Raw genomic sequence first — 15,694 nt, 5'->3', positions numbered from 1 at the left:
GAGGAGGGGGAGGCGCGGCGCAGGTGAAGAAAAGATGAAACCCTAGGGGTTTCATCTCTTTTGTTAAAAGGGAATGGGCCAATCGGGTCGGGTCGGGTAGTGTATTGGGTTGGGCTGGTATTTGAAATGTGGATTTGGCATTAAAACTGGGTTGGGATGAATTAAAATGGGCTGCTAAATTAAAATGTGGACTGGTTTTGTGAATTGGCCCGAAAATAATATGAGTTGATTGGGCTACTACATTTAAATAAAAGACCTATTTAAATAACTTGTGTTAAAATATTACTTAATATAAAATATGCAATAATTAATGCTCAGATAAAAAATGGCGTTGTAATAGCCGTGCAATAATATTTCGAAAATCCACAGTAAATAAACACTATTATTTAATTATGCAAAGATAAATGCGATGTGTATGCGTAAGCTGGTAAAATGCCGAAATGATAAAAATTGTGAATTATAATAATAATAATAAATAATAATAATAATAATAATAGTAACTGTAATAGAATAATGAAGTGCCGGTATTGATAAGAGGCTAATAATTATAGTAAAAAATAAATATATATTTTTTTAATTTTCTAAAAATATTAAAAGCGTAAATAGGTATTTTGGAGGAGAGGCGGGACAAAATTGAGTGTCAACAAAAGGCATGGAAAGGAGATGTGAACATCTATTGTGATGGACAGGTTTCGTGACTTTCCAATTGACCATACCAAGTAGGGCTAGGCATAAATATCGAAAATCGAAGAATCGAACCGAATTGAATCGAAACTTCAACAAACCGAATCGAACTGAACTAGTTTGGTGTCCATTGTGAAAAAACCGAAACCGAAATAGCCGAATCGAAGTTTGATAAAACCGAACCGAAAAACCGAACGCGCACCGAAATTTAATACATTACCCAAAAAAATTAAAATAGTCTAGGCTCATTAAGTTTAAAGCAAAAAAAACCCAATTGTAATAAGTCCTCTTTTGCATTTGTATCCCTACTTTTCAATTGAAAAAATCAAATATCCTTAACAAAGAAAGATAACTAGGATGTCTCTTTAGGATTAATGTATGTCCTTTATGTGTTTTCTTAATTATTCTTACGGTATGTATATAACACCTAGTAATCCTATGTCATGATTATAGTTTTCTGTTCTTGTGTATCCTGTTTGTTTGATTTTGATTTCAATTTATCAGTTTTATGTTTTATTGCTTTTGAGAATATGAATTAGTGTCAATGGAATCGCTTCTAATATTATATTAAAAAAACCGAATTGAAAAAACTGAAACCGAAACCGAACCGGACCGAACTTTAAAAAACCGAAACCGAAAGAACCGAACCGAACTAGTTTGGTTCGGTGTTTGGTGTCCACCTTCAAAAAACCAAACCCGAAATAGCCAAACCGAAGTTTGATAAAACCGAACCGAAAAACCGAATGCCCACCCCTAATACCAAGCAACGTAAATATTAAATATTGAGTATAACTTTTTTTTTTTAAAGAGAACTCACAGATGAATATCTAGGCATAAGTGCTTCTTTAAGCTATTCAGATTGCTATTTTTTTAATTTTAGAAACAATAAATAAAGTTGAAAAATCACATGTAAAAGAAATTTCATAGGACAAGCCAATTTGATTTTATGAGACCGAGAGAGACTCTCTCAGTTAGTTGTTCATTTACTTTTCAATCGTTAGAGTTAATAGTATTAATATATATATAAAACAATATAACATAGAAGGGGTATTCTATAAAGGCAATTTCAATCTTAACCGTCTCTATTAGGTCTGAAGATTTCTCACAACCAGTCAATTACTATTTTGGTTCGCAAATATATGTGTATCAAAGTTAAGAATATGAATCGGATTAATATACTTATGACCATTTAACAAAATTAAACAAAGTCTATTAGATTGTAGAGATTTTGGAGTAGCTCTACTTTCTTTTCCTTTAATATTTCTAATGGCTTGATTAACATAATTAATAAATAAAATTGAAGTTATGGTTAATGTGTGAATTTGAATTTAAGCTGAATATGGTTAATAAAAAGCTTGTGTGTAGTTGGATGATTTTGCATTATTAGAAAATTTCCATATGGTGGATAAGTCAGGTAATTAAAACTTCAGAATAGCCAAAAACAAATGAAATAGTAATAATATAAAGGTATTGATACTTTGAATTAATAAAACATAAAATAATGGTTATTTAAACATAAGGGTGATATACATAGATTTTAGAGTTTTGGTTAACATTAGTAATGTCATATTTTCTAATTATACTATTAGTTGAATATTGGATCATTAAGAAATTATTATAAAATAGATCCTCATTTATATAATTTATATGTTTAAAATTTTTTGTTCCCTTTTATTCTCAACTAAGTAAATAAATTTTGATAATACCATCATCAAAATTACTGGTATGGATAAATTATTCTAAATAAAATTTTATTATCCTTAATTATCATATATGTTTGAAAATTATATTTCAATTTACGTTACAAATAAGATATAGTTGTTCGATAAGTGAAGGTATTTCCATAATATATGTTAAAAGGAGAAAAAAATATCATAATTTAAAAAAAATTAAAACAAGAAAAAAGGTTAATAATTTAGAGTGTAAAAACGTACCTAAAAACTCCAATTGAGATGTGGGATGTCTCTGTGTGTGTGGGGTTTTTTTTGGGGGGGGGGGGGGGGGAGTCAATATACTGTTCAAAGTTGGGGCAAAGTGTTTAATTTTTAAAGCAAGATTGAAGGGGTGAAATTTTGCAATAAGTTAAATAAAAATACTACTAACAGAGTGAAAGAAATATCATATAGAGATTATGTTATTAGAGAAAAATCATCCATAATGTTTGGGTTTGGATCAAAATCATACATATTCTTTCACATGGTGCACTAATAGTACATTATGTTTGCATAAGTGGTGCACTTTTAGTCACAATCCCAAATAAATTTAACGGAAAAGAACAAAAATGCCCCTGAACTTTTAGAAAAGGTATAAAAATACCCTTTATTCATCTATTTTGCTAAAACTACCCCTCAATTCAACTTTTTGGCTCATTTATTCCCCTTGACTAACGGACAACACTAATTTTTTTTTTTTAAAAAAATAAATAAATTGCACGTGACATTTTATTACTGAAAAATTGATTTATTCTTTTAAAAAGAAATCTGAAACCTTGGAATTTTTTTAAATTTGGACAACTTTTTTTTAACGAGTAAAACCTTGACTAACGGACAACACTAATTTTTTTTCTTTTCAAAATGTGAAAAATTGGATTTTTATAAAAATCTGAAAAAATTAAATTTTTTATGGAAAAACTGTGTTTAAAAAAAAAAAACCAGAAAACTATCTTTTTTTAAATCTAGAAGAAAATTATGGAGTATTAGTTTTGCACATTTTACTTAAAAAAACAATCAGTTTTTCAGATTTAAAAATTGAATTTTCTAAAAAAAAAATGGGGTTTCCACCCGTTAAATTTTTTTTTCCAAACTTAAAAAAATTCCACATGTTTTAATGAAAATCCAATTCTGTTTTTATATATATATATATATATATATATAAAAGGCTTACTGTTATTTGTAGAATAAGGAAAAATAATTTTTCAACATCCATTTCTTTAAAAAAACAAATGTAGTAAGCCTTTTATATATATATATATATATATATATAAAAAACAGAATTGGATTTTCATTAAAACATGTGGAATTTTTTTAAGTTTGGAAAAAAAAATTTAACAGGTGGAAACCCCTTTTTTTTTTTTTTTAGAAAATTCAATTTTTAAATCTGAAAAACTGATTGTTTTTTTAAGTAAAATGTGCAAAACTAATACTCCATAATTTTCTTCTAGATTTAAAAAAAGATAGTTTTCTGGTTTTTTTTTTTAAACACAGTTTTTCCATAAAAAATTTATTTTTTTTTCAGATTTTTATAAAAATCCAATTTTTCACATTTTGAAAAGAAAAAAATTAGTGTTGTCCGTTAGTCAAGGTTTTACTCGTTAAAAAAAAGTTGTCCAAATTTAAAAAAATTCCAAGGTTTCAGATTTCTTTTTAAAAGAATAAATCAATTTTTCAGTAATAAAATGTCATGTGCAATTTAATTTAATTTTTTTTAAAAAAAATTAGTGTTGTCCGTTAGTCAAGGGGAATAAATGAGCCAAATAGTTGAATTGAGGGGTAGTTTTAGCAAAATAGATGAATAAAGGGTATTTTTATACCTTTTCTAAAAGTTCAGGGGCATTTTTGTTCTTTTCCGTTAAATTTATTTGGGATTGTGACTAAAAGTGCACCACTTATGCAAACATAATGTACTATTAGTGCACCATGTGAAAGAATATGTATGATTTTGATCCAAACCCAAACATTATGGATGATTTTAGTCCTTTTCTCTATGTTATTATGTATATTACATTAAAAAAGAGGATAAGATGACAACAGAAATTTTGTTAAAATAACGTAATTCAAATACACTTAAACAAGTCAAATTACAATTTGTGATAATTTATGTCTTTTTATATTCTCCCGGATACTAGCTATAATAAAAATCACACTTTGTCCATGTAATAAAAAAAAGAAGATAGCCGTGGACATTCCACTCAATAACCCTTATCCAGTGGTGTTCCTCTAATTCCAAACTTTATCCCGTAAACTATCTCACTTGAATTGGCCATTTACCTCTTAGATTCTTCATCAATGGCGTTACTTCGCTTACTGTGTTGTCCATCCCTATTTCCCTCTGCCACTTTGTTTCCCCCCCTGCACCACCTATCTCCAATTAGTCCCATTTCTTTGCATACTCCTCTTTTCTCCCCCATTAAACCCCAAAGACCCTACCTTTACATCTCCCATTGCTCTTCACCAGAAACTACTCAACCAGAAGATGAAAGCTCGAAAACAAGAGTACTCGCTCAGAATGCTCCTTGGACTTATACTCCTGATGACCTTCGCCCTCTCTTTCAGAAATATGGCACTGTTCACGACATTGAGGTTTCCTCCTCCTCAAAATTTTGTTATGAAGAACAATATTTTCCAACGAAAAAATGTTAGACCAATTTTCTAGTCATCTAGTGTTTGGTCGAGTGTAAAGTAGGTGACATATGATAATAATAATAATAATAATACAGGTTGCAGGATAGGGTATGAGGATAAAGTTTTTAGGTCTGAAAATTGAAAAGTCTTTTGAGGTTGGTGTTATGGATTCAGAATTTTGATAAAGGAAACTGACTTACTTCCATAGGGGAAACAAGTCTACTTTTTTATGGAGAAATTTTCTCTGTAATCAAATACTAGAAAGTAGGTGACAGCAGGGGTGTATGTAGCCTTAAAGATAAGGGTTTCAATTGAACCCCTAACTTTCAACGCGCAGCATAAATTTATGTGTAAAATATTAGTACTATTAAAATTGCAATAAGCAGTATACATGAACCCATATCTTTAAAAAATACAATGGGTTCAACTAAGAATCTTAAAAGGTTGAACCCATAAAGTTTAAATCCTGGATCCGCCTTTGGGTCTTGGTCTTAGTCACTACCCAGTGTAATCCCACAATAGTGGAGTCTGGGGAGGGTAAGATGTACGCAGCCTTACCCCTACCTGGGTAGGGAGGCTGTTTCCGATTGACCCTCGGCAACCCTCCTCCTTTATCCGGGCTTGGGACCGGCAATGTGAGCGAGCTCACACAGGCGGAGTTTGGGTGACATACGTTAATATTTAGTTGAGTATAAAGTAGGTGAATTGATAATGATATTAGGTGCAGTAAGCGGCGGAGCCAAAGATTTCATTTAGGGTATTCAACTTTCACAAAAATAGACTATATCAAGCTTGTGTTTGTAAGTATTCAACCCTTGTATTTATCATGCATTTTATTATTTTTGGCGTGTAATAAACATGTATAATAAGTAACTATTTAGCAAAGGGATATCATATGAACCCCCTTGCTTCCATGTGGCTCTGCCACTGGGTGCAGTATAAGGTATGGTGATAGAGTTTTAGTGATGTTTCTTCAGTATTAAAGGTTGGAAGCGTTGTCTATGTGTTGGTTGAAATTAGTGTTATGAATTAAGAATTTTGATATTTGGAGAGGAAAATGACTTCTATCTATAAGTGTTAAGGAAGTCAATTTTTCCTTTTGATGAAGCCTTGTTTTCAGTGAAATTATCTTATAACCAAATACTGAAAAATGCTTTCATGTGGAAAATACTTTTTCGCCCTACCATACCTGCCTGAACCCATTATGTTTCTTTAAGGTTTGATTATACTTTTAAGTGTTTTCTGAGATGGGTTTGTTGTCTGTTGTTTGTTCTCAAGGTTGCAATGTATAACAAGACAAGAAGCAGGGGCTTAGTCTTTGTTACAATGGGTTCACATGAGGAAGCTAAGGCAGTTCTTGAAAACCTCGAAGCGTATGTAAGGATATCTACTGTTAACTCTTCCAGTCAAACTCTATCAGTATTTAATTTTATTTGGCTGAGTTTTGGGGTTACATTATTGGTTGTTAACACTTGACAGGAGCTTGAGGGTAGACCTTTGAGACTTGCCTGGGCTAAGCCAAAGACTAAGAAACCTTCTTCTCCACCGCCATCCAAGCCGCTGCCTGTACACAATCTGTTTGTGGCTAATTTGCATTTCGAAGCAAGGTCTAAAGACCTTATGGAATTCTTTAAGGAAAATGGGGCAAATGTTGTTTCTGCTGAAGTCATATTCAATGATAATCCCAGACGATCTGCCGGATATGGATTTGTTTCTCTTAACACCAAGGAGGAGGCTGACGCAGCCCTATCCTCATTTGACGGAAAGGTAACTTTTTGTTCATGGTCTTGAATTGTTGGATCTGGTTAATGTTTAAAACCTGATTTAAGTATATCCTTATCCATAGGAATTTATGGGGAGACAGATAAGGGTGGCACACAGTAAAAGATTTCTGAGAGAAGAGACAAAAAAGACTATCCACTCCCAAGAACAAACATCTGAATTGATCTCTGTGGCAGAATGAGCTAATGCTGCTAGAATTTGAAAGTTATTCCTATGAGGAAGTAAGTTTGCACGACTCTTTGTTTGTATAGTAGAATCCAGGCAGATATCTTGAAAAATTTCGGGTCAGAAATTTTTGTGTGGCTTCATGTACGTTCCCTGCTTCGTTTGTTTCCTGTATTATCTGGATTACTTTCTTTTTTCTATCTCTTCGTTTTGTTTAGAGATGAGGAAAAAATGTTTAATCAGGTATAAGTTTCTAGACAAATGTTCGCTATGGTAATACATTACCATTCTCAAAAAAAAAAAAAAATGTTCGCTATGGTAATTGACTGCAGTCTGAAAGTGACATTTCCTTGAAATCTCGTTGCAAGAGAATTACTCACTTTAGGCATATTCTTTTGATAATTGAATGCAGTTCCTAGGTGACATGCCACATATCTTTCAAGTTCTCATTGCAAGAGAATCAGTATCTGTTTGTCTACACAGATATATGGAAATGTGTGCACATAACGTATTGGTGCTCTGGCTTGTTACAACAACAACAACATACCCAGTGAAATCCCACAATGTGAGGTCTGGGGAGGGTAAAGTGTACGCAGACCATACCCCTATCTCGGAAGACAGGGATCGGCTCAAGAGAAATCACAACGAGAAAGGTTAGATAAGCACAAGCAGTTCAAAGCAGAATGCAAATGAAACTAAAGAAAGCGAATAAGTCAGAATAAAGCAGTCTGAAAAAAAGGGAACAGTAGCTACCACAGATAAATAAGATAATCGAAGTACAAGAAACCACATATAGTAGCAAGAAACAAAGGGCAATAGACTATAGATCGAAACAACGACTACCTACTAGCCTTCTACCCTAATCTGAGTCCTCCAAAACCTCCAATCTAGGGTCATGTCCTCGGTAAGCTGAACCTGCGCCATGTCCTGTCTCAGCACCTCTCCCCAATACTTTTTCGGCCTACCCCGACCTCTTCTGAAACCATCCATAGCTAACCTCTTACACTTTCGCACTGGAGCGTCTCTGTCTCTCCTCCTCACATGCCCAAACCATCTCAGCCTCGCTTCCCTCATCTTGTCCTCCACTGATGCTACTCCAACCTTATCCCGAATATCCTCATTCCTAATCCTATCTCGCCTAGTATGCCCACACATCCATCGCAGCATTCTCATTTCCGCAACTTTCATCTTTTGGACATGAGTGCTCTTGACTGCCCAACATTCTGCACCGTACAACAAGGTCGGTCTCACAACCACTTGTAGAACCTGCCTTTAAGTTTTAGTGGCACCTTCTTATCACACAGCACTTCTGAAGCAAGCCTCCATTTCATCCACCCTGCGCCAATACGATGTGAGACATCATCATCAATATTCCCATTTTCTTGTATAATAGACCCGAGATATTTGAAACTTCTTTTCTTTGGGATGACCTGGGTACCAAGCCTCACTTCCACGCCAGACTCATGTGTCACGTCACTGAACTTGTATTCCATGTACTCTGTCTTGGTCCTACTTAACTTGAACCCTTTAGACTCCAGAGTTTGTCTCCAGACCTCCAGCTTAGCGTTCACTCCGCTTCGTGTCTCGTCGATCAAGACTATGTCGTCCGCAAATAACATACATCATGGCACCTCACCTTGAATTCGCCGCGTCAGACAATCCATCACTAGAGCAAATAAAAATGGGCTAAGAGCTGATCCTTGGTGCAACCCCATCTCCACTGGGAAGTACTTCGAGTCTCCTCCCACTGTCCTTACCCTGGTCTTGGCTCCCTCATACATGTCCTTGATCGCCCTAGTGTACGCTACAGGTACACCTTTGGCCTCCAAGCATCTCCATAACACCTCTCTTGGCACTTTGTCGTAAGCCTTTTCTAGGTCGATGAAAAGGGACCATCATACTCCACCTCCATTCCTCAGTCATTTTCGCCGTCTTAAAAATAACATTAAACAATCCAGTCAACCACTCCAAACCTGCCCTGCCCGCACTCTTCCAAAACTCCCCAGGGATCTCGTCAGGACCGGTAGCTCTTCCCCTGCGCATCCTTCGAACAGCATCCTTAACCTCTTCCACCTTTATACTCCTACAATACCCAAAGTCGCGGCGCCTCTCAGAGTACTCCAAATCTCCCAACACAATGTCTCTCTCACCTTCCTCGTTCAAGAGTTTATGGAAGTATGACTGCCATCTCCGTCTAATGAGAGCTTCCTCTACCAATACTTTGCCATCCTCGTCCTTGACGCACTTTACTCGATCCAAGTCCCGTGCCTTTCTTTCCCTCACCTTGGCTAGCCTGAACAACTTCTTATCCCCGCCTTTGTCCTCTAGTTCTGCATATAGACGTTCGAAGGCTGCCGTTTTTGCCGCCGAAACTGCCAACTTTGCTTCCTTTCTCGCAATCTTATATGTTTCCTTATTCGTCCGCTTCTCCTCCTCATCTTTGCTGTCTACCAACCTCGCGTACGCCACTTTCTTTGCTTCCACCTTTTCCTGGACTTCTCCATTCCACCACCAGTCCCCACGTCGCCTACCACGGCGACCTCTCGAGACTCCCAGGACATCTCTAGTTGTTTCCCTAATGCAGCTCGCCGTCCTATCCCACATACTGCTCGCGTCCCCCCTACTCTCCCAAGCCCCCATAGCCATCAACTTCTCGCCCATCTCCTGGGCACTCGACAAAGTCAGACTCCCCCACCTGATCCTTGGCAGGTCATCCGCGACCCTCTTCCTCTTCTTCCTCGTAATCCCCAAATCCATCACCAAAAGCTTATGTTGGGTCGTAAGGTTCTCACCCGGAATGACCTTACAGTCTTTACAAAGACCTTTATCCTCTTTTCTAAGGAGCAAAAAGTCTATCTGCGTCGCAGCTGTCGAACTACGAAAGGTACCAAGTGCTGTTCCCTCTTCGGGAAACGCGAGTTGGCTACTACCAATCCAAAGGCTTTAGCGAAATCCAGAAGTGAGACCCCTCCTCCATTCCTGACTCCGAGGCCGAAACCTCCATGCTCATCATCATAACCCCCCGAGGTTGAGCCGATGTGTCCATTGAAATCTCCCCCTATGAATAACTTTTCGGTGGGCGGTATACCTCCCACCACTTCATCCAAAATCCTCCCAGAAGCGTCTCTTCACCTCCTGTCCAAGCCCGCTTGTGGCGCGTAAGCACTAATAATGTTTAAGGTAAACCCTTCCACAACTAACTTAACCGCCATCATCCGGTCATTTACCCTCCTAACCTCTACGGCCTGGTCCCTTAGCTCACTATCTACTAAAATACCTACCCCATTCCTATACATTGACTTACCCGAGAACCATAACTTATACCCGTCCACATCCTTAGCTTTAGATCCTACCCATTTGGTCTCCTGGATGCAAGCTATATTAATCTTCTTCTCCTTAAGAATCTTAACTAGCTCTATAGACTTCCCCGTCAAAGTCCCAATGTTCCAGGACCCTACTCTCAACCTAGACGCTCCCTGACCCCACTTCCCCCCTCTAACCCTAGACTTCCCCAGAGCTGGTGCTCTGGCTTGTTACAATGAAACAATATTTGCTCTGGGAAATAATGAATCATTACGGACTTCCCAACATTTGATATGTTAAAGTTCTTATCAACTTATTGTTCTTTTTGTTTATAAGTTTGATTAAATCGATTCACTGTCCAACTCATAGATCATCAGATACCTCCACTGTGATGACCTCACCAGCTGCCTATTTGCATTTCAAAAATGTCTAAACCTGCCTACACCTTCTGTTGAGAGCCAAAACAATTTGAATCTGCAAGAAATTGATCAGAGAAAATTTAGTAGGAAAACACATCTTCGTTCCGAAAGAAACAAAGGACCCCTGAGTGTCAAATTGTCCAGGCACACTTTTGATCTCAGATAGCTCATATAACTTGCTGTAACAGTAGGATGTTTTAGCAGATATATTACACTACTGAGTGGTGGTAAGGGGTAGCACAATGGAGTAAGATCATAGCTATCTGTTTTTTCCCGTATATTATTTTATCAGACATTTCATTGTTTCTCCATTTTCCAACATATACACTCATCTCCTTAATGTTATGACTGAAACAAGTATTAAGTTTTGAGTCATAGTTTTTCAAGATTAATTGTCAAATGGCCTTCTTGTCATATTTATCCTACTTAAGTGAACTCATATTGTTATCTATTCCATAAGTAACATCCCAATACCCTAGAGTACCTTACTTTGTCTCTTGTTCATAAGTAACATCCCAATGCCCATATTTTCTCCTGTTTCTCGTACTAATTTAACTTCATAATGGTGTAAGGTGCTTTGTTCTCTCCACTACACTTCATTTCCCACTTATTAGCATTATCACCTGCTTAGGCACTTATGTTTTCCCTTGACAAACTTTACTCATTCTAATTTAAGTTCTAGCACCTATGTCTTGAATCACCAATTAAGACATCACATAAAACGTGTGCACATCCTTTTTTTTGGGAATAAGGTAAGGTTTATTATTAAGGTAGCAAGATGGTACTAAAAAGATAGTACAGAAGACCTGCAGGGAATGGCCATGCAGTCAATTACATTCTTCTTCCAAGTAAGTCTAGAAAATCCATATATTGGCTAAGACTATCCAGCCATGCAGTCAGTTACACCCTTCTTCCAAGTAAGTCCAGAAATTCCATATGTTGGCTAAGACTATCCACCATACAACTTTTACCCCAGAAATATAAATTTTGGAGGCATTTATCATTGATTCTGGAGATTTGATTCTTCCGACTTTCAAAGCATGTTTTGTTCCTCTCTAGCCAAATGGTCCAGAAATCATGTTTTTATAGTATTTTTCCATGGATTTTTCTACTGTTTTGAATTGCTGGTCCTTGTACTAAGGGTCTCCCGGAAACAACCTCTCTACCTCCCAAGGTAGGGGTAAGGTCTGTGTACACTCTACCCTCCCCAGACCCCACTTTTTGTGGGATTTAACTGGGTATGTTGTTGTTGTTAGCCAAATGGTCCAGAATATACAAGTAGGGATGTTCGGTCCTCCATATCTGCTTCAATGCTCTAGCAGTTCTCTTATGTTTCCAGCATTCCATCAAATCTCTAGTGGCATTACCCAATAGATTCCACAGATATTTAGTAACAAATTCCAGCATTGTCTAGTTACTTTGCAGTGTAGGAGGATGTGATCTGCTGTTCTTGGTCATTCTTACATAAATAGCTTCTATTGCACAATAGGAATCCTCTTTTATGCAAGCTGTTTTGTGTTAGGCAGGCCCCCATGAGGCAGCCCACCCAAAACATGCTGCCTTGGTGCCTTCGTCTTCCAAATCGGCTTCCAAGGCCAGTTATCATCCCATTGATCAGCTTGCTTCATTAGTAAGCTAAGTTGACAAAGAAACTCTTGTCTTTACTTGCTGCCCAACTGAGAGTATCCTGTTTCTTTTGAATAATCTGGAAGGGCTCCAGCATCTGAAGTAAGTGACAAAGTCCTCTACTTCCCTGTCATTGAAATCTCAACTGAAGCTTAACTGCCACATAGTGCTTGATTTGTAATAATAACTCATTAGACATGAGTAAAACCTTCTCCACCTCCGGCAGTGCTCAAACTTTTTTTTTTTTCAAATTAATTATAGAAACTAAAGTTTTCTTTATTAGGGGAATCTCAGTAGCTCAATTGGTTGGCTACCTGAACTTATTCCTTGTTGATGAGGATTCGATCCCCCACCTTGTAATCTCCTTCCCCACTTTCCCTTCCCCTACCCCCATTTTTTTTTTTTTTTAAAGTTTTCTTTATTAGTGTCTCATTCTCCATAATCAAAATGAAAAGATAAAGAAATCTTCAGAATCCTGTTATCTTGGGGAGTTGGCAAAGTGTGATCTACTATGTTAGACAAGTAAGGAAACGTAGCTACATTGGTAGATTAAGTCGGGCTAGATCCTGCGCTACCAAATAATAAGAAATGTCTTCTTTACCCAAATAAATGTCACAACTTTTGTAACAGGAGATAACACTTAAACTAGACATTGTTTTATACTGAGAATGCCATTTGAGAGTACCGATGGAGGTTTTCTTTGATGATACAAATAGAACTGTGTATGATTAATGCATATTATATGTTCCGACAATCCAACTTCGAAAAGTAGGGGCTCATATTCTTCTTTATTGTGCCTCACCCATATTTCTTCAAGTCCTTCATGAAATCATAAGGTTCAAAGTTCTTAGCAATGTGGGCTCAAACATCATCTATTTAGCCCCTAACATGGACAGTAAGTTTTAGCCCTATTACTGCTTACAAGCTGAAAATCCACTTTGTAGAATCGACTGCTTTACTTCTCCAACCTTCACCAATCATTAGAACCCTAGATCAGATTATAAATTTTTAATTATTATGAGGCTAACATTTAGGAACTTGTCATTCCTCAGTTTGAGACCTTCTAACTTTTTATTATTACATAGTTGGAGGAAGGGGAATGCTAAGCTTCCACTAAGTTGGAAGATAGGGAGCCTCTTAAATCTTCCATTTTTCACTGTCTTACACCAACAAAATTATGTGGGGTGATGATTTTAAAACCAATTTGCTCTTCTCCTTCGACGTAGTATATCAACTAGAATGTGCGGAACTCTAAGGTGAAATATCAATGGATAACATGGTGACCGTTTGCTTTGACGTGAAAAAAGAGCAGCCTTCTTAGTTTCTTTTAGACCCCAAATATTGCTAACTCAATGAAACTTAAATTCTGAAGTTGCTCTAGCATCACATCGTGGTGCTTCATGCCAATAGCTTTGTGGGGTTTAGAAATTTCACCGAGTATAGCTCCTGAACTATACGATAGTCTCTGGGATTACTTTCCAAAACTATTCAACCTGCTCCAAATTCAATCGTCCTGTCTGATTGCCGTGGATTTTATAATGTGAGGTGTGTAGAAAGGCTATGGCAGCCTGCTCATGCCAGTTTCCTCGCCCCTTGCAGCCACCCGTTCCATTCTTTTTCTTTTTTCAAGTACCTTTTGTGTCTTTAATCTTTCCTGTTATGGTTTCTTTCGGTCCACCTTCCCTTCCTCTCTACGGGAATTGCAGTCGCTCAGTTGTTTCTTTTCGTTTTTCATTCTTTCCCTTCTTCCCTGCAGTATCACTCTCTTCTGACCAAGGGCTGCCAATAGAGAAATGAAAAGTTCATAGTTTTGGCAGTGGAAGCTGATGCTATAAGCAAACTAAAGGGGATGGTTTTATAAACTTTTATCTTGTCCATGTATAAAAGTTGGTGATTAAATCCTTTTAGGAGTTCATTGCTTTAAGAAGATGGAAAGTTGTTATAAATATTTGTTTCAAGGTAAGTTTCACAAGTGGGCACTTAAAGTGTATGAACTTTACATTTCTATAGAAATCACCTACATCAAGCTGTTATTGGTGCACATACTTTCCTCATTTGGCCTGTTCAACCCATCTTGAATTAGCTTTATTTAACCTACAGTTCTGCCATTATACATGCATGTAAGTTTTGGAGTGTGTGACACCTTCCTAGTTTTGATAGAGGTGGATGTACAGTGTAACGTATGGGTTCACGTGAACCCAATAGCTTTCCGTCAGACGTTGTATACATATTAAGATATTCACTAAATATCTTTGAACCCAATTATTCTTTTATATTAACTTTAGATTGTTGTATGAACTCATAAGCTTCAAATATGAATCCGCCTCTAGCTTTTACTTTGACAATAGTTAGAGCTTAAGATCTGTTAAAGAAGGTACTCATCAAAGACAAAAGGAAACCTACTAGATTAGAGTGATGTTGAACTGCTACCAAAATTTCAGGTGAGATGTAACATTGGACTAGATGCCATTGCTATAATTGGCCAAACCTACGAATCCCAGGTCAGAGAGTTCTTCTTTTTGGTTAATATTGTTGATCTTTACTAAAACTAGAAAATTTGGATTTGTTTTTTTGTAAAGTGCTTAATTCGTCCGATTTTTTTTTTTTCCCACTCGGTGTGCGATACGCGCGTTAGGACCCTGACTAATTCGGATTCATGCCGCGTAAGGCGTAAGGCCCATTTAAGGGAAAACGCTCCCTAACAAGATTTTTCCCATATACAGGGCTCAAACCTGAGACTTCTGATAAAGGATAAAGGATCATATATCCCAACACAATCCTTGTTGGTCGTCCTATCTTATTACTTCACTGGCAAACAATCATCTTGGAATTAGGGCAACTAAAGGAGCAGGCGCAAGAGGGGAGCAGCGGGCCTGACCCTGTTGAGCCTAACGACCCCAACAAAATTAGTTTTCTAATTCTCTTAAGGACTCGTTGGTCCATAGATCTTGTTTCAAGAATTTGAAATAATATTTGGAAATCATTTCAAATAGGTGTTTCTTCTAATTAATTTTACCTGTTATTTCAACTTCAAACTTGAAATATGAAATTTAAAATCTGAAAAATAGGTTTAGTAGTTTTCTTAAGTTTCCATTCACAAAACTTCAACTTTAACTTCCAAATACATTTTTTCAACTAACTTCAAGTACTACTTTTTAAAAATATCAATCAATTAATTTCTGTTGTTCCACGTAAAAGTAGAAGTGTAGTTGTCAAAGCAAAATGCTTAATTCGAAGACTCGATCCTAAATAAGTTGGCACCATCGATGTGAGTCAAATGAAAAATAATCGTTTGTGGATAAAGTCGAAGGAGAAATAAAGTAAAGCATTCATCACACGAAATGATTAAAGGAAAATTAACTTTGAGAATGATAC

The 15,694-nt window shown here is 36.6% G+C and overlaps 1 protein-coding gene across 4 annotated transcripts; it reads left to right on the top strand.

Moving 5' to 3' along the window:
• Nucleotides 1-4,550: 4,550 nt before the first annotated feature.
• Nucleotides 4,551-15,329, top strand: LOC132627572 (28 kDa ribonucleoprotein, chloroplastic). Of its 4 annotated transcripts, none has more exons than XR_009577909.1 (6): nucleotides 4,551-4,982; nucleotides 6,303-6,401; nucleotides 6,504-6,791; nucleotides 6,871-7,027; nucleotides 14,761-14,820; nucleotides 15,043-15,329. XR_009577909.1 is itself a non-coding variant. In XM_060342982.1 (5 exons), exons 1-4 carry the CDS (start codon nucleotides 4,689-4,691, stop codon nucleotides 6,985-6,987), a joined length of 798 nt encoding a protein of 265 aa, XP_060198965.1. In that variant the 5' UTR covers nucleotides 4,551-4,688; the 3' UTR covers nucleotides 6,988-7,027; nucleotides 15,043-15,329. The 4 variants fall into 4 exon arrangements, 2 of the variants coding, with proteins under 2 accessions (XP_060198965.1, XP_060198964.1); XR_009577910.1 differs by having other exon boundaries at nucleotides 14,955-15,329; XM_060342982.1 differs by lacking the exon at nucleotides 14,761-14,820.
• The last annotated feature ends 365 nt before the right edge of the window (nucleotides 15,330-15,694 follow it).

Source organism: Lycium barbarum, chromosome 2, assembly GCF_019175385.1.
Source record: "Lycium barbarum isolate Lr01 chromosome 2, ASM1917538v2, whole genome shotgun sequence".
Classification (NCBI taxonomy): Eukaryota; Viridiplantae; Streptophyta; class Magnoliopsida; order Solanales; family Solanaceae; genus Lycium; species Lycium barbarum.
This window is presented reverse-complemented; position numbering and strand designations above follow the sequence as displayed.